The 22,643-nt window shown below is 54.4% G+C and overlaps 1 protein-coding gene across 2 annotated transcripts; it reads left to right on the top strand.

Moving 5' to 3' along the window:
* Nucleotides 1-1,326: 1,326 nt before the first annotated feature.
* Nucleotides 1,327-10,190, top strand: CNGA2 (cyclic nucleotide gated channel subunit alpha 2). Of its 2 annotated transcripts, XM_059859751.1 has the most exons (8): nt 1,327-1,526; nt 1,988-2,120; nt 3,069-3,179; nt 3,664-3,834; nt 6,036-6,143; nt 6,521-6,627; nt 7,295-8,058; nt 8,252-8,706. In XM_059859751.1, exons 2-8 carry the CDS (start codon nt 2,032-2,034, stop codon nt 8,564-8,566), a joined length of 1,665 nt encoding a protein of 554 aa, XP_059715734.1. In that variant the 5' UTR covers nt 1,327-1,526; nt 1,988-2,031; the 3' UTR covers nt 8,567-8,706. The 2 variants fall into 2 exon arrangements, with proteins under 2 accessions (XP_059715734.1, XP_059715733.1); XM_059859750.1 differs by having other exon boundaries at nt 7,295-10,190.
* The last annotated feature ends 12,453 nt before the right edge of the window (nt 10,191-22,643 follow it).

The following is a 22,643-nucleotide window of genomic DNA, read 5'->3' as shown; positions in this document are numbered from 1 at the left end:
AGTGGGAACAGGTAAGGTTTATTCCCTTGGCAGCAGGACTGTCACCTGGGTGGGTGTCTCAGCCCTGGCTACCCTGGCTGAGGGAGAATCTTGAGTAGAAAAGCTTCTGGCTAATGCTGCCCCTGTTGGGGTGTGATGCTTTTATTACCTTTCTCCTCCTTGCCTCCTCCTCCTGGCTGCTTTGTCCCAAGGCAGCATACGTGGCAGGGCTGGGTGTCCCCAAGGGCCACTGCCACGACGACGTGCACAGCAAATAGAAGTGTTTTGTGCACTATGGTGCTCGAGGGAGCAGCTCTGGAGTTCCTGTGTTCCTTTTGGAGGCAGCTGCAGGCAGGGAGCAAAAAGAGAATTGGAAGGGGGTCACGTTGCTGCCAGTGCTCCGGGTGTGCTGTCACCTGGAGTCTGTGATGTGGGGACAAGAGCAGGGTGACATCCTGTGCTGCTGGGTGCTAGCCCAGGAGCCCCAGCCCCAGCCAAGGCTGGGAAATTCTGTTTGTTCCTTTGGACTGCCTGCTGCGTGGGTGCTCAGGGAGATCAGAACAAGTGGAATTTAAAGCTTTGAAACGGAAAGGAAAAGGTAAACCTTTGATAGCAAAGATAAAAGAGACTCCAGGTGCTGGTGCTTTCAGATCAGCCCTGCACAAGGTGCAGGACTCCGTGTGCCTGCTGGGGATGGATCCAGCCTCAGCCACTGCTAATGGTTACATCCTGAGGGAGAGGAGAAAAGCTGACCTCTTTTGATTGCCTTGGGGATGCAGATTTTTTTGCTAACTGGGCATTAAAATGACTTCCTGAGCAAAAGAAGAGGGCAGAAATTGGTGAAAGGTTCATTTCATGATCGCCTTCAAACTCTGCAGCTCTCTGCTGGGACTCCAGAGTGGCACTTTTGGTCCCCTGCTCTGCCAGCAGGAGAAGAGGTAAGTGGATGTGAGGGTGTTAAATGTGACTGCTTTTCCCAGTTTTCCATCCTAGCAGTAGCTGTGGCACACCTCTGAAGCAGGGAAATAATCACCATTTTGCTCTTCCCCAGGGCAGGGCTGGGAGGGGAGTGGGAGCAGAACCCTGGGCAGCAATCCAGGTGCATCCCCTGGTGGGGCAGCACCTGAGCCCAGCTGGGGCTGCTGGCTCTGCCTGTCCCTGGCTGCACAGTGACCCAGGGTCGCTGGGCATGGCTGGGATCTCCAGCTGGGCACTGTCCGGGAGTTTTTGGGTCCCTCCAGCCCCCGAGGAGCTGACGGCTGGGGGGAGAAGGGAACACGTGCATTGGGAAATGGAGCATCCCCGAGCAGCATATTTCCCTCCTCCCCTTTCATCCTCAGACACGGCTGCCAGCGCCTTGCTGCTCAGGGCACCGGGGCTGCGGGGACAGCCACACGGGGTGGGCACTGTCCCCCTGCCACTGCGCCCGTACCTCCGCTGCTCCTGCCCTGCCTTCGTGTTTGAAAAGCCCGAGGAAGCTCCTGGGGCAGGGATGCTGCCCTGGCAGCTCTGAGGCAGCGCTCCAGGCTTCGGGGGACACCGGGCTCGTAAGTGGACGATGGTGGCTGCACCGGGGCGGGAAGAGAAAGGGGAAGGGGAAGGGAAGGGAGGGGAAGGGAAGGGAGGGGTAAGCAAGCAGGGTAAAGAAGGGGCTGGAGTGGGAAAGGCAAGGCAAAGGAGGGACAGGCAGGGCAGGGAATGGGAAGGGGAGGGGCAGGCAAGGTCAGGTAACAGAAGGTCAGGAGAGGCGAAGGAGAGGTGGGCAGAACAGGGAAGAGAAGGAAACAGAGGTGTTCCTCTGGCAATGAATGAGGAGCCTGAACATGAGAAGAGCATCTCTCATGGCTCCAGGAAGCTGTGGGGGCTCTTGGAGGACTCCTGGGGACCATGGTGCGAGCCCCTGCCATGGTGTTGGACCCCCTCTTCCCACGCTGTGCTGGATTCCTGTGTTCAAACCTGTGATGTGTCCTGCCTGTGTTTCCCTGTGGCTGTCCTGTGCTCGTTGCAGGTCCCTGGGGCGGGGTGTGTGCCCGTGGTGCCCTCACCCTGAGGATGCCAGCGAGGAGCAATGGTGTGCACAGCTCCCCAGCAAACCACCAGCCCGGGGGTGACATGGAGGGGACAGGGCTCAGCACCAGCAGGTCAGCTGCTCCCTGCTTTGGGGCAGGGGGTCCTGGTGGGCAGGGGAGGGAAAGGCCTGGCATGGGCAGTGTCACAGACACATTTTATGAAAAATCCTTTTGCTAGGATTTTTTCTCCTGAGAAGCTGAGAGGCCTCAGAAACTAAATGTAAACAATAATTATCTGCTGCTGTGGAATGCAACAGGTGCATCTGTGATTGGTCTCATGTGGTTGTTTTTAAGTAATGGCCAATCACAGTCCAGCTGTCTCAGATTCTGGTCAGTCACAAGATTTTATTATCATCCCATTCCTTTCCTGTCTAGCCTTCTGATGAAATCCTTTCTTCTATTCTTTTAGTATAGTTTTAGTATATAATTTTCTTTGAATACAATATATATCATAAAATAACAAATCAGCCTTCTGAAACACAGAGTCAAGATTCTCATCTCTTCCCTCGACCTGGGACCCCTGTGAACACCAGCACAGGGCAGGGCTGTGGTGCCCAATCTCTGCTGCCAGCTTCCTCCAGTGAGCCTGGCAGTGGCAGTGCCATGGTGACACAGAGTGGGTGTGATCCCCTGTGGGATCACATAACAGAGAGACACAGACTTTCCCAGGATTTCCTGGGGGAGGCTGTGGGAAAACTCAGAGAAAGAAGAAAAATAATTCTTATCTTTGCTTGCTACATCTGTTGTTTGACACATGTGGAATGGAGATTATTTACCAAAAGGGATTTCTTAATTAGACTTTGGTGATAGTGTTTTAATTTATTAACCAGTTAGGTCAAAACTGTCATGACTGTCTGTAAGGGTCACAGATTTTTTTCTTTCTAGTATGATATAGCATAGTGTTAATATAGTATAACTTAATAAAATATTTAATCAGCCTTCTACAATCATGGAGTCAATACTCATTATTCCCCATTCTGGGGTTCCCTACTACAATAATCCCCTTTTTCCCCACGGCAGGACCTGCTCAACCCAGGATGGCACCAGCTCAGAGCTGCAGAGAGGAGCCAGCCTGCCTGGGGGGGAGCAGAGGGCTGACCACGCTTTCCAAGGCCAGGGAGCCTTGGCCAGGTACTGGTGTGTGCCCCTGGCATGGGGTGAGCCCCTTGTGCCCTGGGGCCTTCTGAGGGGTGAGGATCCCCTTCTGCTGTATGGAATTCATGGGATGAGAGTCTGTGAAGGCTGCTCCTTGTGCCCCAGTGCCCGTGGAGAGGCTTTTGGTGGGGGATGGCTTCACCCCCACTGTGCTCAGAGGCTTCTTTCCCTGCAGGCAGCCTCTCTGTGCCTCAGTGCCCCACAGATCCCTCATATTCCTGTGGGAGTGACAGCAGGACTGGGGTAGGAGTTGTGGGGCTCTATCAGGGTGGTCTCTACTGCTTGTATATTTTTGGTCCCACATCCTCACTAAAAGGGGTAAACCACAAATTCTAGTGCTTGAGAGGGAGCTTCGAGAGTTTTCTCCTCAGCTGCAGCTCCCCTGATGACTCTGTTGAAGCTTTTCTTTGTCCTTGCTCTGTGGTTAACCCCTGGTGTGCCTGTCTCCCTCCCTGTGCAGGATAGTCCAGCTGGTGCTGGTGCTCAGGGACTGGGCCAACAAGAGCCTGCACGAGGAGCAGCAGAGGCCAGACCCCTTCCTGGAGCGCTTCCAAGGCCCTGAGCTCCTGACAGTGCCTGCAGGAGCTGGTGATGAGCTTCAGGATGAGGAGACTGAGAAGTTAAACAAAAAGTAGGGTCCCTTTCCTGTGGTCCCTGCCGTCCTTGGCTGGGGATCAGCTGTGTGGAGCGTGGGGGCTCCCGTGGGGGTGGGAAAGAAGGAACTGGGGTGGGGTGGTGGGAAAGGTCCCTCCTGCCCTCTCCAGCCCTGTCTTGGCAGCCAGCCTGGCTCTGCTGGGCTGTTTTGTTGGCACACAGGAGCTGGACTGTCCCTCAGCCATGGGGACCATCCCTCCTGGCCCATGCCCTGGTGGGAAACACATCAGACCTCCCCAGTTTCATACCAGTCCCACACTGGGGTTGTTTTTGGAGCCAGCCCTGGGTCTGTAAAAAGATGCACCTGCAGCTTGTGCATGTGAGGGGCTGGACACCGGCCAAGGGATGCAGGACTCCACCCAGCAGCCACTGCATCCCACCCAGGAGCCACAGACCTGGGATTTGCCAGTCTCATTCATCATCTGCGGGATGAAGGGACTGTGTTTGCTGCCTGTGTCCCCACAAAGAGCAGCTTTGTGAACAGGCTCTTTCAAATCCAGCCCTTTCATCTCCTCAGCTCACACTCCTGGTGAGAAGCAATAACCTGGCTTTTCTTCTGCTGGCTAATTAGAGGGCAAAGCTCACAGACTACTCTGGACCCTACCATTATACATGGTAATTAAAACACCAAGAAATAATTGTTTTCTGTAGGAGAAAAATAATCTGAGCCTTGTATCTGGGTCTTTGCTAGTAATGGAAGAAAAGACTGTTCAGCCCTGTGAGGCTTAGGGGGGCTTGTTCATGGTAGAAGGAGCTGAAGTGTGCTGGGAAAGGGCTGCTCAGTGCCACTGGGTTCTGGGGATCCAGTGGGAGCTGCTGGGGTTTCCTAGGTGCTCATTTCCACAGGTAAGAAGAGCCCCAAGTCTGGCAATCCCACACGTGAGCTGCTCGTGGCAGTGGCAGGCTCCATGGCTCCAAAGCCTTTGGGGAGAGGCAGAAGGTGATTCCCTCCGCCTGGGTTAACTCTGTTTTCCAGCCCTGGCCCTGCTGCCAGTGTAATATCAGCGACTCTGGCCTCCTGTCATGGCAGCACTGGTGGTTTAAAGCTGAAATTACCAACACCATGAACAGCATCACTGAGGTTTTGGTGGTTGTGGGTGCTGGCTGCAGATGAGTCCTTCCCCTGTGGCACTGCTGTCTGTCCTAGGGAGCAGAGTCCCTGTCTCAAAAAACAAATGTTCAAGCTGCACTTTCTGGTGAAAAATAAGCCCTTTTATGAGGAGGCTGGATCACCACTTGTCTGTGGGTGCACAGAGGGTGAGTATGAGGGACTGGGGCTGGCCTTGAGCCGAGTGCCAGTCCCCACACTCTGGGCACTGCCTGTACTCCAGGGAAAGGAGACTTCCAAGCAGGGGTTCTGCCTCTGAAGCCGCCAGAAGTAATGGGGTGGGCATGGGAAATCTGTTGGCAAGCGGGTTGAGTTTTTCTAACACTGGAGGGAGTTTTGTGTGTTTGAAAGCTGGGAGGGAGGGAAGGGGGGAGAGGGTGTTTTGCCCCACCAGGCTGCTATAAGCCTATCAACCCAGCCACAGAGTTTCTCTTCCCCAGCTTCTCCAGTGAATCTGGCAAGTGGAGTACACACTTCTTATCTCAGAGTCCCAGGGCGAGCAGGATCAAACACTTGGGAGCAGTTCAAAGGCTGGAGCCCGGGCTGTGCAGCCTGCAGGAGGCACAGGAGGCAGCCCTGCCGTGCCAGCTGCCCCTAGGGCCACTGCCCTGGGGCTTGGGCAGCCCCTCCTGTGCTGCCACTGATCTGCAGCACACTTTCCTTCCTGCTGCAGTTACTCTTCTCTTCAGATCTGCCTGGCGCCGGTCCCTGCCTCACCTGGGAGAAGCAGTGTCATGTACATCACAGGAACTTTTCTGATCCCCCCCTTCCATGCATCTGTTCCTGGCTCTGCCACTGGGGTGCTGTGTCATGTGGGCTGTGTGCTTTGCCTCACCATCCCACAGGTTCCTCTTCTGCTGCACTCTTGGCTCAGTTTTAGGGATAAAGGAACTTTAACTGTGCTGGGATTCTGCACTGCTGGGACTGCTCCTGGCTCACAGGCTGGCACCCAAGCTGCAGATCTGCTGGAGCCTGTGTGGTGCAAGGGATGAAGGACGTGGCTCACATGGTTTGTTCCAGCCCTGTTTTCCACATACGCTGCCAGGTCTGGCTCTGCTCTCTGCTTCCAGGAGGAAATGGCTGTTCTTTGTGGTGGACCCTGCGGGGGACTGCTATTACCACTGGCTGGCTGTGATTGCAGTTCCTGTCCTCTATAACTGGTGCCTGCTCGTAGCCAGGTGAGCTGGGAGGTTGTGGGGTTCCTGCTGCTTCTGACCATCCTGGTCACCTGCTGGTTGTGGCTCAGCCAGGACCAAACTGACACTGGTGGGCACTGAAAAGAAAGAGACCCTTCTCATCACTGTCAGTTCTGGCCCAGCTGGAAAGGACCTTGGTTTCAGGGTCATTTGAGTGGTGGTTTCAAGGTGTTGCTTCACCTCCACCAAGGGAGGGCAGATTTTTCAGAGTGGGGAGTTTTAATTCCTGGAAGAGGAATTAAATCCAAGCTCTGTTGCAGAGCTGGGTGCCTCAGGATCAGCCAACATTCAACTGTAATAGTTTAGAAGATGTGGGGATTTGTGGTCCCACACCCTGTTTGATGACCTTCCTCCACCAGGGCTTGCTTCACTGACCTGCAGAAGACCTATTTTGTGCTGTGGCTGGTGTTGGATTACATCTCAGATGCTCTCTACCTCGGGGACACTGTGATCCGCCTGCACACAGGTGAGCAGGAGCAGCATCCTGGCTTCCCTTTAATCCCTTACAAGTGGAGATGAGCTGCAAGGGACAGGCCCAATCCACAGTTCCATTAGAAGGAGGGTTTTGCCTACCTTGGCGTTCACTAGTATGAAACAGTCTCCAGAGAAAGAATCTAATTAGAAGATCTGAGAAATGGAGCAAGTTTCAATATGAAAGATTAATCATCCCAGCTTTCAACTTCACCTTTGAATAATTGTACAAAATTACCTGCATTACTATTAGTATTCGGGCACAGTTGAAGGTCTGTATCTCTGATTTTGCATCAGTTCAGCTAATGAATTATCTGCATGGAAAAATGGTAGAATTTAATGTTCTCGGAAGGCAGCACTTGGCAGAACGTTTTCTGTCAGAACTGCAATAATTCATGATCTGGAAGATGGAAACCTTTGTGCTCCTCTTTCTTCGTGGCAAGAGACTAAATCCCTGGGTTATATCTTTGGGTGGCTTTTGCCAGATGAAGGCCTCGAGTGATAACAAACTGAGTAGAGCAGGAACTGGTAATATTTGGGTGACCCTCTGTCTTTATGCACACAAATCCATGGCATACCATAGACTATTGCCCAGGTGCTCACAAAACCTGCAGAAAAATCCAGCTTCGACTGAGATAATCCTGTGATTGGCTTCTCTTTAGGATTCTTGGAACAGGGCCTCCTGGTTAAGGACCTGAAGAAGTTACGGGATAACTACATCCCCACGCTGCAGTTCAAGCTGGATGTTCTCTCCAGCCTGCCCACTGACCTGGCCTATTTTTGGGTGGGATTGCACTGCCCCGAGCTGCGTTTCAACAGGCTGCTGCGCTTCTCCCGCATGTTCGAGTTCTTCGACAGGACCGAGACCAGAACCAGCCACCCCAACCTCTTCCGCATCAGCAACCTGGTTCTCTACATCCTGGTCATCATCCACTGGAACGCCTGCATTTACTACGCCATCTCCAAGGCCATCGGCTTCGGGGAGGACAGCTGGGTCTACCCCAATGTCACAGAGCCCGAGTACGGCTCTCTGACCCGCGAGTACGTCTACTGTCTCTACTGGTCCACGCTGACGCTGACCACCATCGGGGAGACGCCTCCCCCCGTGCGGGATGAAGAGTACCTCTTCGTGATCTTCGACTTCCTCGTCGGCGTCCTCATCTTCGCCACCATCGTAGGCAACGTGGGCTCCATGATCTCCAACATGAACGCCACCAGGGCGGAGTTCCAGGCCAAGATCGACGCCGTCAAACACTACATGCAGTTCCGCAAGGTGAGCAAAGACCTGGAAACCAAAGTCATCAAGTGGTTCGACTACCTGTGGGCCAACAAGAAGGCAGTGGACGAACGGGAGGTCCTCAAGAACCTCCCTGATAAGTTGAGGGCAGAGATTGCCATCAACGTTCACCTGGAGACCCTGAAGAAGGTGAGGATTTTCCAGAATTGCGAGGCAGGGCTGCTGGTGGAGCTGGTGCTGAAGCTTCGCCCTCAGGTGTTCAGCCCGGGGGACTTCGTGTGCCGGAAAGGGGACATCGGGAAGGAGATGTACATCATCAAGGAGGGCAAGCTGGCCGTGGTGGGGGACGATGGTGTGACACAGTATGCTTTGCTCACTGCAGGGGGCTGCTTTGGTGAGATCAGCATCCTCAACATCAAAGGGAGCAAGATGGGCAACAGGCGCACGGCCAACATCCGCAGCTTGGGCTACTCTGATCTCTTCTGCCTGTCTAAGGAAGATCTCATGGAAGCAGTCACAGAGTATCCCGATGCCAAAAGGATCTTGGAGGAGCGTGGCAGGGAGATCCTTATCAAGGAAGGGCTGCTGGATGAGTCAGCTGCAGAGGAAAGCACAGAAGGGAAGAGCATGGAGGAGAGGCTGGACAGGGTGGCCTCGAACCTGGACACGCTGCACACCCGCTTTGGCCGGCTCCTGACCGAGTACAACGATGCCCAGATGAAGCTCAAGCAGCGCATCACTGCTCTGGAGTCCAAGATGAGGCAGGAGGAACTGGAGGATTTCTTCTCTGACAGCTCAGACAGTCTGTTTGAGGATGAGGAGAAAGCTTCACCTGGTGCGGGGATGCAGTGAGGGGAACAGAGTCAGACATGGATGATGTCTGACCTGGTGCTGAGGCAGTGTTTGCTGTTTCACAAGGCAGACCCTGAGGCTGCCTTGCCAGGGCCTTTTCTCAGGTCCTTAGCACTGCTGCTGGCACTGCCTTGATGGCAGCCCCTGAGGTGGCTCCAAATCAGGGGGTTGTCCCACTTCCTCCTCTGACCTGTGACTTTTTTCATTGCCTTTTGGCTTCAGCCTTCATAACTCACTCCAGGTAATCAGTCCTCAGTGACTGTCTGCAAACACTGCCTGCTCTGCACCCAGAAACTCTTTACCCTCAAGATCCCCAAACTCAGCTAACACAGGCCAAACTGTGCCTCTGACATCTGCAGGTGGAAAGACTTGTCTGGGTCACTGTCACTGCCCTGGTCAATGACCTGGCAGGGCCTGCAGCTGCTGCCTCTCTCTTCTGTTGTTTGGTGCTGTCAAGGGGCACCTGGTGCAGGTGGCTTGGTGCCCTGAGCACTGCACCTTCCTGGGGACAGCGTTCCCAAGCCCTGCTACTGTGGAAGCAGTGTGATTCCCACTGGGGCTGTGGATGCTTTGCATGACAAGTGCAATGCAGAGGTGCAGTGCTGGCAGTGCTAGAGTCAGACAGAGAGCAGGAGACAGACAGAGAGCGTTTCTCTCCTCTGTCTAATGACAGCCAGATGTGCCAGGACATGTCTGACTGAAAGGACATGTTTTAAAGGAGCAAAGCCATGGTGGGAGCCAACCGTGCCCATATTTGCTTGGCTGTGGGTAGCTCAGGGAGAGCACAGAACACATTTTTTAGGCAGGGGGTTTTCTTGTACTCAGTGGGAGTTTTGGGGCTTTGAAGGCTGCAGAGGCCGCTGCCTTCTGGAGGAGAGATGAGTGGCAGAGCCACAGGGACACGTATGAGGGTGGAAACGTGGCACCACAGCTCTGCCAGGCTGTGCTGCAGCCATGGGGGCTCCAGCAGCTTGATAGAGAGGGGGAGAGTGACAGTGCAGGATCAGTCCCAAACCCCTGCAAGCAGCAGCAGCACCAGTGCAAGCAGCAGTGTCACCCATGCCTCAGGGCATGGCACTGGAGGATGACACCTCACTTCTTGGTTATGGACCTGTGAGCCCGCTGCCCCTGTGGGGTGGGCTTGGGCTGGTTTCCAAGCAGGGGAATATTTGGTGCGGAAGGGAATTCATGTTCTGGATCAAATTGAGCCAAGAGTTTGGTTAAAATAATGGGAGGACACATGGGAAAATATCAACCCAGAAGGGTTCATAGTGTAAAACTGAGGGTGTTTCTTTTGTTCTTTTTTTCCCTCCAATCTAAAACTGCCTCTCTGCATTTCATATTAACGTTTGTTTTCCATTTAAAAAATAACAGCCTAGCTTTTTGGGATTGTGGTGGTAGGAATGGTTATGTTACCAAAATTAGAAGTTGGAGTAAGAATAAAAGTTTTTCATCATCTCTTAATTAAACTGTGGCAGCACTTCTGGGTTTGGTTGTTTTTTTTTTTTTTCCTTCCTTTTATGATCAAGGTGCTCTTGGCTGAAGTCCGTGTAGTTGCAGTTCCTAATCCTTATAATGGAACGAGCCACGGCTCCCAAATTCCCCCTTTCCTGGGATGATCGGTCATGGATTTGCAGTTGGCACTTTGCAGAGCCTGCCCTGCACTGCCCATCTCCCCGCACCGCACCGCCCTTTCTCCCTCCCGCACCGCCCGTTCCATCCCCGCACCGCCCATTCTATCCCCGCACCGCCCGTTCCATTCCGCACCGCCCGTTCCATTCCGCACCGCCCGTTCCCTCCCGCACCGCCCGTTCCCTCCCGCACCGCCCGTTCCCTCCCGCACCGCCCGTTCCATCCCCGCACCGCCCGCTCCATCCCCGCACCGCCCGTTCCATCCCCGCACCGCCCGTTCCATCCCCGCACCGCCCGTTCCCTCCCGCACCGCCCGTTCCATCCCCGCACCGCCCGTTCCATTCCCGCACCGCCCGTTCCATCCCCGCACCGCCCGTTCCATTCCCGCACCGCCCGTTCCATCCTGCACCGCCCGTTCCATCCCCGCACCGCCCGTTCCATCCCCGCACCGCCCGTTCCATTCCCGCACCGCCCGTTCCATCCCCGCACCGCCCGTTCCATTCCCGCACCGCCCGTTCCATTCCCGCACCGCCCGTTCTCTCCCGCACCGCCCGTTCCCTCCCGCACCGCCCGTTCCTTCCCCGCACCGCCCGTTCTCTCCCGCACCGCCCGTTCCCTCCCGCACCGCCCGTCCCCTCCCGCACCGCCCGTCCCCTCCCGCACCGCCCGTCCCCTCCCGCACCGCCCGTTCCATTCCCGCACCGCCCGTTCCATCCCCGCACCGCCCGTTCCATCCCCGCACCGCCCGTTCCATCCTGCACCGCCCGTTCCATCCCCGCACCGCCCGTTCCATCCCCGCACCGCCCGTTCCATCCCCGCACCGCCCGTTACCTCCCGCACCGCCCGTTCCCTCCCGCACCGCCCGTTCCATCCCCGCACCGCCCGTTCCATTCCCGCACCGCCCGTTCCATCCCCGCACCGCCCGTTCCATTCCCGCACCGCCCGTTCCATCCCCGCACCGCCCGTTCCCTCCCGCACCGCCCGTTCCATCCCGCACCGCCCGTTCCATTCCCGCACCGCCCGTTCCATCCCCGCACCGCCCGTTCCATTCCCGCACCGCCCGTTCCATTCCCGCACCGCCCGTTCTCTCCCGCACCGCCCGTTCCCTCCCGCACCGCCCGTTCCTTCCCCGCACCGCCCGTTCTCTCCCGCACCGCCCGTTCCCTCCCGCACCGCCCGTTCCCTCCCGCACCGCTCGTTCCATTCCGCACCGCCCGTTCCATCCCCGCTCCCCGCTCCCCGTTGTCCGTTCCCCAGCCGGCGCTGCGGTGCTGCGGGCGGGCGGCAGAGGGCGCTGTGGGCCGCGGAACCGCCGCGCCCGCGCGGGACCCTCCGGGCCGGACCGACCGTACGGGATGGGGACTCTGAGTGAGACAGAGGGGACCCGCACTGCGACATCCCCGGGCGGGATGGGGACCCTGAGTGAGACAGAGGGGACCCGCACTGCGACATCCCCGGGCGGGATGGGGACCCTGAGTGAGACAGAGGGGACCCGCACTGCGACATCCCCGGGCGGGATGGGGACCCTGAGTGAGACAGGGGGGACCCGCACTGCGACATCCCCGGGCGGGATGGGGACCCTGAGTGAGACAGAGGGGACCCGCAGTGCGACATCCCCGGGCGGGATGGGGACCCTGAGTGCGACATACCTGTGCGGGATGGGGGACCCTCAGAGCGACATAACCTGTAAGGGATGGGGACCCTCAGGTGCGGGAGAGGGGGCCCTTAGTGCGACAGACGGGAGCCTAAGTGCGACATCCCCGTGTGACAGAGGGGACCCTCCGTGCGACATCCTCGGGCGGGAGGGTGGACTCTGTGTGGGACTCTCCTTGCGGGCAGCAGGACCATCCAGGCGGGACCGTCTTTGCGAGCGGGTGGGACCCTGCCTGAGGGACCCTCGGTGCGGGCTCGCAGCCCGTGGGGACAGAGAGCCGAGCCTTTGGCAACACCACCACGGGTGTTTCTCGATGTCCCCTCCACCGCCCGCGGGCTCTGCTCCGTCTGTGCCCCTGCCCGGCCCCGCACGGGGCAGCTCCTGCGGCGGGTCGGGAGCTGCTGGCGGCTGAGGGAGGTCTGCTTCACTCCCGGGGATGGGCAGAAAAACCAATCAAGGCCCCTCCCTCCCCCAGTTTTAATCCGAGATAATAATGCACTCGGGAAATTTTAAGCCTTCAGACAAATGACCCCAAGGGATGGCTTTGTGAATTCAGAGCAGATCCCGCTTGTTTCCTCAAGGCGGCAAGCCAGGAAATCATGGATTGATGAACCGCTTGACGGGCCTGCTAATGAAATTAGCAGCAGCTCCATGATTTTTTTCAGTGAGCAGGACAGGCAGATGTTGGAGGGAAGCACACAGTGGCACAGCTGCACTTGCAGGCTGCCTCAATTCCCAGCAGAGCAGACATGGGGCTCAGCAGATCCAGCTTTGGCTGCTGCCCATTTTACAGGTGGTTTCCCCGAGGCTCTCCTGGAGATGTGGAGCAGAGAGCTGCCAAAGGCATCCAGGAGGAAAACCCCACTGTAAGGGTCTGCTCAGCGCCCTGCAGAGACTCAAAGCACTGAGCTGCCTTGTCCATATATTATTAATCATTTCCTCCTTTTAGCTCTCTCCAAAGATAGCTTCTGTTGTACAGGGGGGGTCTCTCTGCTGTGTGTTGTGGATGGGAGACATCAAATGTGGAGCAAATAGATTGACTTTGGGAGAGGTTCATGCCAGGGGGAAAAAAGTACTCCACCAGGCAGCCACCCATCAGACCACCTCCTGACATCTGCAGCAGATGTTTTCTGCTATCAAAGGATGCATCTTCAGACTGGCCTGCCTGCACCAGAGCTGCAGGAAAAGGCCTGGGATGCTCAGGTGAATCACCCATAACTGCGTTGTGCCACGCTGGGTTTCCCTCCCCTGTGAGCATCGCTCCCAGGAATGAAATGGATGTCCCTGGATGACAACCAGAAAAAGCTCTCACTGACCTCTGGGAGTGCAGGTCCCCATTTACAGCTGAGGAAAAGGAGGGAGCCTGCCAGGACACCAGGTGATAACTGCTGCCTCCCAGCTGCCTGCTCTTTGTTTTTCTTAAGGTGTTCATGAAGAGGCCATTTGGTGACAGTGAGCAAACCCCAAAATAATTTCTGCTCAGGCTGTGGGCAGCAGGGTTGCAGCACAGGAGGCCATCTGGCTTTGCCCCTTCTCCAGAGCTCAGTTAGGTCAGCAAGCTGCAAACAAGGTCGGAGCAGTGGATTTAGGGATTGCAGAGAGGGTCTGGCAGGAAGCCTGAAGCACAGCAGGCCCAGCCTGGTGAGAAGATGTGTGTGCCGGGGGGATGGTGGGAAGCTCAGGGGCAAGCTCCCATCTTGCTCTGTCATCCTGACCACGCTCTGTCTCTCCTATGGGCTGGTTGCACCCAAATCTCTTGAAAATCAGGAAAGTTTGGAGGCAGCTCCAAACCCTCCAGCACAGGTCTCTTTTAGAGCTTCCCAGACAGCTTTTTTTCCCCCAGCTCCTGCCTCCTCTGCACCCAAGGGAGCCAGGACTGCTGCTGGTGCTGGAGCTGCTCTCCCAGGAGTGAGGCACTGAATGCAGGGGTCTGCTGCAAGTGAGATTCCACCCCTTCCCAAGGGGCTGGCACCTGGAGGTGGTGGAGGTGGTCACCAGCCTCCCATGCAGCTGGTTCTGGCAGGGGGAATGCCTTGCTCAGGCTCCTCTGGGTTCAGGAGCTCTGAGATCAAAGCACTGCCTGCTTCTCCTGCAGGGAGAGCGAGGTTCCAAAGGAAAGGCTCTGCCCTCAGCTTGTTCCCGTGGTCCTTGGGTGGTGCTGGATGTGCCATGTGCTGGGGCTGCTCTTGGGAAATACATGGCTGGAGAAGCAGGAGGCCCTGCCAGAGCCCTGGGGGGGCTGCAGCCTGTGGTTTCTTTGAGCACTAAAGCACCTTCCTGAGGTGTGGTCCCCCCTTTGGAGGGCAAGGCTGGTGCTGAGTGCCCAGCACGTCCCAGTTCTGTCCTGTGCAGTTAAACCCTCTATCAGCCCATGTTCATGTGGGGTCCCAGGGAGGTGTGGGGACTGCCACCACCCCCATGAGCACATCTGCCAGCCTTGAGCAGCAGGACCAGAGTGGATGGAGGCTGCACCCCTCTTGTGGGTGGCAGGAGGCTGCAGATCTGCACACCAAGCAGGTCCAGGTCTGTGAGCTGCCGGCTGGCTCACTCCCCTCCTTCTCTCCTGCTCAGAATACCAGGATGCTGCCTCCTTCTTGGGTAAACAAGCTGAAGTACCTGTTCCTTCCTGAATCCAAGCATGTGTTGCCATGACAGCAGCTCAGGGTGATGGGTGAGCAGGAGGTGAAGCCATCTCAACCACCTCCCTTGGAGGGATGGAATGGAAGATCCTGGGGTGCCTTCCCAAGAGCCCTCTGCCCCTGACCCAGCAGCCTGGGGCTCCTGAGGGTGAAGGCTTCCTTGTGCCATCATGGGGCTCTCCCTGGTGCTCTCCTCAGCCCAGCCCTGCATGCTCCTAAACGTTGCCTTTTGGTCTTGGCCACACATCCCATTTCATCCTCTGGACTGGAGAGTGGGGGGGAAATACAGGAGAGGATTTAGGTTTATCCTTCTGGGAGCCAGATAAAGTCTGTCACAGAGAGCGAGTCCCTCTCCTGCTTGCCTGGATGGATTGCTGCAGTTGCTGCAGGATCTTTGATCTCCTGCAGTGCTGTGATACCCAGGTGTGGGGTGGGATGGGGGCAGGGATGCTGTGAAGGGGCCACTGGCCCTCTGTGTCTGGCTGTGTGTCACTACAGGACACGAAACAACACGAGCTCACACACCGCTGCTGTCAAGGTGAAGAAAAGGGACGTTTATTTTCTGACTCCAACATTTATAGATTTCCAAAAGTGACAGTAGATTGGAGGGTGACAGTGCCACCTCTCCAGTGACACTGGACAAACCAACAGTCCATTGAATTTCTCCTCCTCCATAAAAGAATGCAAAACAATGAGTTATTTACAGAAAGTGTGTGAGGAAGTTCATTACAAGAATGTAAACATCAGAAGGCTTAGAAAATCTTAAAAAATCAGGGTGAGAGCTGTTCTCTGGGGAGAGCTGCCTGGGTGCCTGGCAAGGCAGGAGGGTGTGCAGTGGCCTGGGTGGAGCAGGCTGCTGGCTGGGGAATGCAGGAGGGGAAGGAGAGCAGCAGCCTGAGCTGTGCCTGCAGTGCCCACAGAGCTCAGGGGGAGCACTGATACCACCACAGGCAGAGCATGGAGACCCCCCCAGGGTCCATGCCCATGATGTGGGTGCCAACCTCGCTGAGGAGGCTGCCAGGGCAGTTTTAAAAACGAGAAGGTACTTTGTCACTTTCTGAGAAGCTTTTGGAGCATATTCAGAGCATTTCCTGCAGGTTCCTCTTTGCTTCTAAGTCCTGGGATGGGGATGATGCACTTGGGGACCCTGCTCCCTTCGTACTCCAGGCCATGGTGGCATCTGCTTGCTGTGTGAGCTCAGGGGGACAGGAGCAAGCTTTCAGGCAGGGTTTCTGGCTCTTTGATGATCCCTTGAGGACAGCTGTTGGTAGCTCTGCCTCACAGAGGGATGGGGAGACAATGGGATGGGTAATGCAGAGCAAGAAGAAGAGAGTGACAGTTTCTTACCTCATGAGTGGCTGTGGCTGCTCCTGAGCCTGTTCCCAGCTCTGTCTCTGGCACAGCACTCTCTGGATGCTCCTCACTTGGCTCATCTCTTGAGGTGCAAAGTTTTTACTCTGGTGGGAAGTGAGGATTCAGCAGCCACCTTCCCCTCCAGACAGACCCACGCTGGCCAGGCTTAGGGAACCCCAGCTCCTGTCTTGTCATGAGCATCTTCCTCTTCATAGAACTGTAGAATGGCCTGGTTGACCTTAAAGATTATCTGGTTCCAGCCCTGCTGCTGCACACAGGAACACCTTCCCTTAGACCAGGTTGCTCAGAGCTCCATCCAGCCTGGACTTGAGCACTTCCAGGGATAGGGCAGCCACAACTTCTCTGGTGCCAGTGCCTCACCACCCTCACAGAAAAAATTTCTTGCTAATAGCTAATCTAAACCTACTCTCAGTCTGAACCCATTCCCACCAGCTCTCTGCTACGAGACACCTGGGCACAGCAGGCACCTGAGATCCTGGGGCTGGCTCCCATCTCTCCCACTCCCATTCCCATGTCAGTGACAGACACTGGTTTTAAAAACCACCTTGTGCAATGGTGTGCAGAGCAGGTGAGCTGGATATTGTCTGGATTTTCTGTCCCCAGGCATGCTGTGAGTCCTGCCTGTACCTGAGTCACAGAGACAAACATCTCCTGCGTGCTGCTCTCCTGATGTGAAGGGCAGAGGGCTCTGCAAGCAGTGACCTTTGAGAGCCTCGCTGCAGAAACACATCCTGACTGTGTTCCCCCCTTTCTGGGTGCCTGCCTGCCTGCTGTCAAGCCAGCCTTAAAAATACATGGGGCAAGTCAAACGAGGATGCACAGGGAGCTGAGGGAATGGGAACCTTGGAGATTCCCCTGGTGAAACAGAGGTCCCCTCCAGCCAGCTCTCATAAGCTCTTGGAGATCTGTTTCACACCCAAGATAGCTCAGCAGCCTCAGGTGGCATAAAATCAGCAGGATGGCTTCTGTGGTAGTGTCAGAAACAAAAAAGTTTTATTAAAAGGCAAAATAACAAAACTCTTTACAGAGAAAAACTGAGCCAGGTGCAAGAGGCTTTTGCTCCTGGTAAAACACCTCACAGAAAAAATTACTTTCTTTGTTCTCTTCTATTTCTAGTGAATTGCTCAGGTGGGACTTTTTGGCTTCTGTCCAATTGTCCATCCTTAAGTTTGAGGTGAAGTCCCCCAGGTGCTATGAGGTGTCTTTTCACCTAATTGAGGAGAGAAACTTCTGGGCTCTTTTCCTTTTTGAGGAGTCAAAGGAGAGTTTTGTCACTCTGGGAACAGGGGGCACATTCCCACACTCTGCCAAGTGAAAGACCTAGTGTCTCAGGGATGGTGACTTGGAGGAGAGGGTTGTTAGAGCAGAGTTTTCCCCATGTAGGGAGCAAGAACACACTTGGCTGCAGCCCTGCTGTGCCCTGTTCTGTTCCAGGCTCCTCACCCCTCCTTCCCCACCCTGACTTGGTCTGGGTGCTTTTCAATGCCACATTAATCAATACTTTTAATTAGCTGCCATTCCTCATTTCTGCTTTATTGCTTGGACAAACAAATTAACAGTGAGCATGCTGTGGTGAGCTGTTACCTTGGGTGGGCTGTGAGCACGGGCTGTTCCTTGCCCTTGGGAGCCCTGAGATGCTGCCAGTCAATGGGACAGGGGTCAGAGGAGTGGCAAGGGGAGATGGGGAAATGCCTGGCTTACTTGGGAGATGGGGAAATGCCTGGCTTATTTGGGAGATGGGGAAATGCCTGGATTATTTGGGAGATGGGAAAATGCCTGGCTTATTTGGGAGGTGGGGAAATGCCTGGATTATTTGGAAGAATAGATAAATGCCTGGATTATTTGGAAAAACAGATAAATGCCTGGCTTATTTAGGGGATGGAGAAAGGCCTGGATTATCTGGAAGATGGAGAAATGCCTGGCTTAGTCTCCACTTGAGATGAGGGACCTGGGGCTCACCAGCTCTGTGCTGGTTGGTCAATCTCCTCTGTGCCTTCATGGTGGGAAAACCCTCTGGACTGAGAAGGTGAAGCTGTCATGGGCTCTCAGAGGGGCTTTGCCAGGGCTGGGCAGCCCTTCCTGGGGCAGAATTTGGGGACTGTCAGGCTCGTGCCAGTCTTCAGGAGGGTGCCTGTCACATCTGTCCCCAGAAGCAGCCTGGGGAAGGCTGCAGGAGGTGAAGCAGACTGGGAGGGACCGTGCATCAGGTGGGTGTGGGGCTGAGCTTTTCCTTGCAGTCAGAGACCCTGAGCTCATCCCCCTGGGAGGCAGGGCAGGACAGAGATGTGTCAGCCCAGCTTGGGGGGGTGTTACCTACCAAGAGCCAAACACACTGTCCTTTGCCAAGCCCAAAATTCATTGTTAGTCTAATTAGAAGTTCTAACAATATAACCAAAAATGCAATGAGCAGTTGTTGTTATTATCAGCCCAGTTAAAATGCTACTAACACTGACAGCCTATTGATTGTGCAATCAATGCCTAACAAATGCCATCAGCAGTGCTGCAGTCAGAGTGCTGTGCAGCTCAGAGCCAGCATTTCCCCTGTGGGCTCCCCCAGGTGCCCTGGGGTCCAGAAGGGACCAGAAGCCATCACCCTCCTCAGCTCTTTGCCAGGAGCACTGGGCCACTCACCATGGGGGCTTCTTCTTCCTCCTGGAATCCACCTGGGACAGGTGTTATTATTTTTCAACAGGATTTATGCTCTCTCCCTCTCCACTGGTCTACAGGTTCCCGTGGCATCTGGCTAAACCTGATCCCAGCACATCCAGGGGACAGCTCCTGTTACCCCGAGGGGAATTCTGCTCAGCTCTCAAGTGGCACGGCCATCCCTGAGATGTGGGGGTCCCACGCCATCTCTGCCCACAGCTTCAAGACTCAGCTCATAATGCTGCCTCTGCAGCTTATTCTGGGGCTTAGGGGCTTCACCCTGCCTCAGCTTTTAAATACTTTATTTGCATCATGATTTTGAACTGTCTGGGGCTGAACTCCACAGTGAGACCATTGTCCCTCCCACCAGGTCCAGGTCGCTGTCCTGAGGTATCCAGAGCCACCCTTCCCACCCTCAGTGAAATAAATCTGGGCTGCCTGAGCCCAGGCATGGCTCACACCTGCCTCCAGCACTGCCACTGTCACATTTTCTGGAAAATCCCCTCACCAGGATTTCTTCTCCTGGGAAGCTGAGAAGCCTCAGAGAGAAATGAAAACAATAATTATCTGATTGCTGCTCCTGTGTTTTGCTGCTTTGGGATGTGGTCTGGAGATGGTTTACCAGCAGGTGAATGTTTGATTGGGTTCATGTGAATTGTTTTAACTTAATGGCCAATCACAGCCAGCTGTGTCAAGACTCTGGAGAGTCACAAGTTTTTCATTATCATTCTTGTTAAGTCTTCTGTCTGTGTCCTTTCTGTATTCTATAGTATAGTTTTAGTATAGTATTCTTTAATATAATATCATAAAATAATAAATCAGCCTTCTAAGAACATGGAGTCAGATTCACTCATCTCTCACTGTCACAGACACATTTTATGAAAAATCCTTTTGCTAGGATTTTTTCTCCTGAGAAGCTGAGAGGCCTCAGAAACGAAGTGTCAACAATAATGATCTGCTGCTGTGGAATGCAACAGGTGCATCTTGGATTGGTCTCATGTGGTTGTTTTTAATTAATGGCCAATCCCAGTCCAGCTGTCTCAGACTCTCTGGTCAGTCACAAGATTTTATTATCATCCCATTCCTTTCCTGTCTAGCCTTCTGATGAAACCCTTTCTTCTATTCTTTAGTATAGTTTTAATATAATATATATCATAAAATGATAAATCATCCTTCTGAAACATGGAGTCAAGATTCTCATCTCTTCCCCCATCCTGGGACCCCTGTGAACACCAGCACATCTCACCTCATCCTGGAAACCCCTGCAAACACCACACAGCACCTCCCCAAAAGGGAGTGGAAAAGATCACACTTCATGCTGTGTGCTGACACAGCTCTTCTTGGAGCTGGTGCTGCCACCTGTGTGGTTTTTGGGCATCCAGCTGCAGCCCCTGCTCGGGTGCTGCCCTCCAGAAGCACTGGCAGGGGCAGGACAAGTCCCTTCACCATTCTCAGGGCTGGAGGAAGAGCCCACACCCTGTGGCAGGGTCTCCTGCCAGCTCTGCAGCCAGCAGGTGACACAGAGACTTGTCCTGCTCCAGACAAGGCTTTGCCACCTCCTGATGCACTCCCCAGCCTGCTCACCGGGGACACAGAGTCTGACTCTCTTCGAGCTGCTGGGATCCCTGTGCAGCTCACCTTTACCTGGATGCTCCCAAATCTGGGGCTGTTCTGTGCCCTCCTACCTAAAGTCTGCTTTGAGCCCTCCTGCTGTGGCAGCCTGCATTTCCCTGGCAGTAAAGTGCATTTCAAGGGTTCTCCTGGGCCAGCTCCTGCCTCGTGCTGGTGCTCCCTGCTTTCTGATAGTGCTCTAGCCTTGGAGGGAAAACTCCATTAGGGGAATTAAAAATGTTGAATGTAAAACCTTGAATGTGGCTGGGAGGCAAACTGTGGTCTGACAGATCCTCTGGCTTGTCAGAGCCTCTGACTGATGGGCGCCAGTGGGCTGCTGTCTGTGAGAATGACCTTTAGGGAAAGACAGATTGAGACAAAATGGCTCATGAAAAGAACAACCAAACTAGCAGTTTATGGAAATCTTTCCACTGCAAAGCAATGGCAAAGGTTGCCTGTAAGCTGGCCTTGGCTTGATTGCTTTCTGTCAGACACAGAGAGCTTGTGCTGCTGGGAGAGCTCAGCCTGACAGACCTGTTTGCATGGAGGCTGTTCCTGTTCCCTTCTGCAGCCTCAGTCCTGCACCAGGAGGATGGGGGGGCTCTGCTGCTGGCACCCCTCAGGCTGAGGTGTTGCTGCCTGCTCACCAGCACAGGCTGTGCTGTCTCCTGAGCACAGGAAACTTCTCAGCTGCCAGCTCCAAACCCAGCCCTGCTGCTTTGGAATGTGGTCTGGAGATGGTTTACCATCAGGTGCATGTTTGATTGGTTCCATGTGAATTGTTTTTACTTAATGACCAATCACAGCCCGCTGTGCCAGACTCTGAGGAGTCAGTCAGGAGTTTTTAGTATTCATTCTTGTTAAACCTTCTGTCTGTATCCTCTTTCTTTAGTACAGATTTTAATATATAATATAATATAATATAATATAATATAATATAATATAATATAATATAATATAATATAATATAATATAATATAATATAATATAATATAATATAATATAATATAATATAATATAATATTGTATAATATTGTATAATATATAATATAATATTGTATAATATATAATATAATAATATATAATAATATATATCAGCCTTCTGAGAACATGGAGTCAGATTCCTCAGCTCTCACCTCGTCCTGGGGGCCTCACAAACTCCACACTGAGGGGACACTCCTGCTTGGGAAGTGCAAGCATGCACCTCCAAATGCCACCAGCTTGCCAAGAGCTTGGGAGTAATCTGAACTCTCTGGACTGCAGTCTTACCCAGAGCCAGAGCATCCCACCCCTTTTTACTTTTCTTCCCCAGAACCCAACAGGACTCCTTAAACAAGGATGTGCCCTTGCAGCCTCCCTGTTACTGTCCTTTTTCTGTAAAAACAATTTCCATTTGAATTGCTGGGACTACAATGTGGAGACAGTTTTTACTGGGGGATGAATCTCCTTCAGTGTCTGTCTGCCATGGATGGCTGTTCCCCCACCTCTCTCTTTTGTGGCTTTGTCAGGAGGACAAAACCTGGTGTGTGCATCAGTGTTGCTTGCCCAAGCAGGGGCCGTGGGGTGGTTCAGGCAGAGAGATGGAGGGAGCAGCTTTTCTGCCCCTCAGCTGCTTTGGGCCGTGGGGCTCAGCCCTGAGATTTCCACTGCACGAGGCTTTTGTGACTCAGGATCATCTGCAGGGCTGTGCCCTCGTGGACAACATCCTACAGGGCAGCCCTCAGTGCAAACCCCTGAGCTTTGGTGGCAATGATTGCCCTGTTTCCACTGAGAGGGGGTCAGGCTTGCCCTGTTTTCATGGCCACGTTCTGATGGAGCTGCTGTTCCCCCTCAGCCCTTCTCGCTGCTCCACGCTGTACTCCTGGTGAGCTCAGGATTTGGGGATTCCCTGACACTTTCTGAGGCCTCAGTCTCATTCAGACTGAGGCACTGGGCTCTCAGCTGGTTTTCCAGGTGGTTCCACTCTCTGTGTGTCCCTGCTTGCAGGGCAGGGTGCTTTTTAGTTACACACCACCCTTGGGGAAGCTGGGTTTCCTCTGGAGGATCTCAGCCCTGCCAAGCCCTGGGGAGGGGTGTCTGCACACTCTGGGCATCCCTCGGCTCAAACCCTCTGAAAAGTGTCTGCTGGGTAGGGAGGGACTTCACTTCCCTGCTCTGAGACAGAAAATCCTTCTGCTTCACCTTGTTCTGCCCGCCACAGCATGGCACACGTTAGGGATAATGAGTTAACCAGCCAGGCTAAGTGACAGGGCTTTGTTCTTGGCCTCTCTTTTCCCCAGCTCACCTTTCCAGACATGAAAGGAGAAAACAAAACCAGAGCAGCTCTGAGGGCACACCTTCATCCTCCCCCTCTTCTCAGCCTTTTT

Source organism: Haemorhous mexicanus, chromosome 14, assembly GCF_027477595.1.
Source record: "Haemorhous mexicanus isolate bHaeMex1 chromosome 14, bHaeMex1.pri, whole genome shotgun sequence".
NCBI classification, from domain to species: Eukaryota; Metazoa; Chordata; class Aves; order Passeriformes; family Fringillidae; genus Haemorhous; species Haemorhous mexicanus.
Note: the sequence above shows the minus strand (reverse complement) of the source record. Positions and strands in the feature narration are given on the sequence as shown.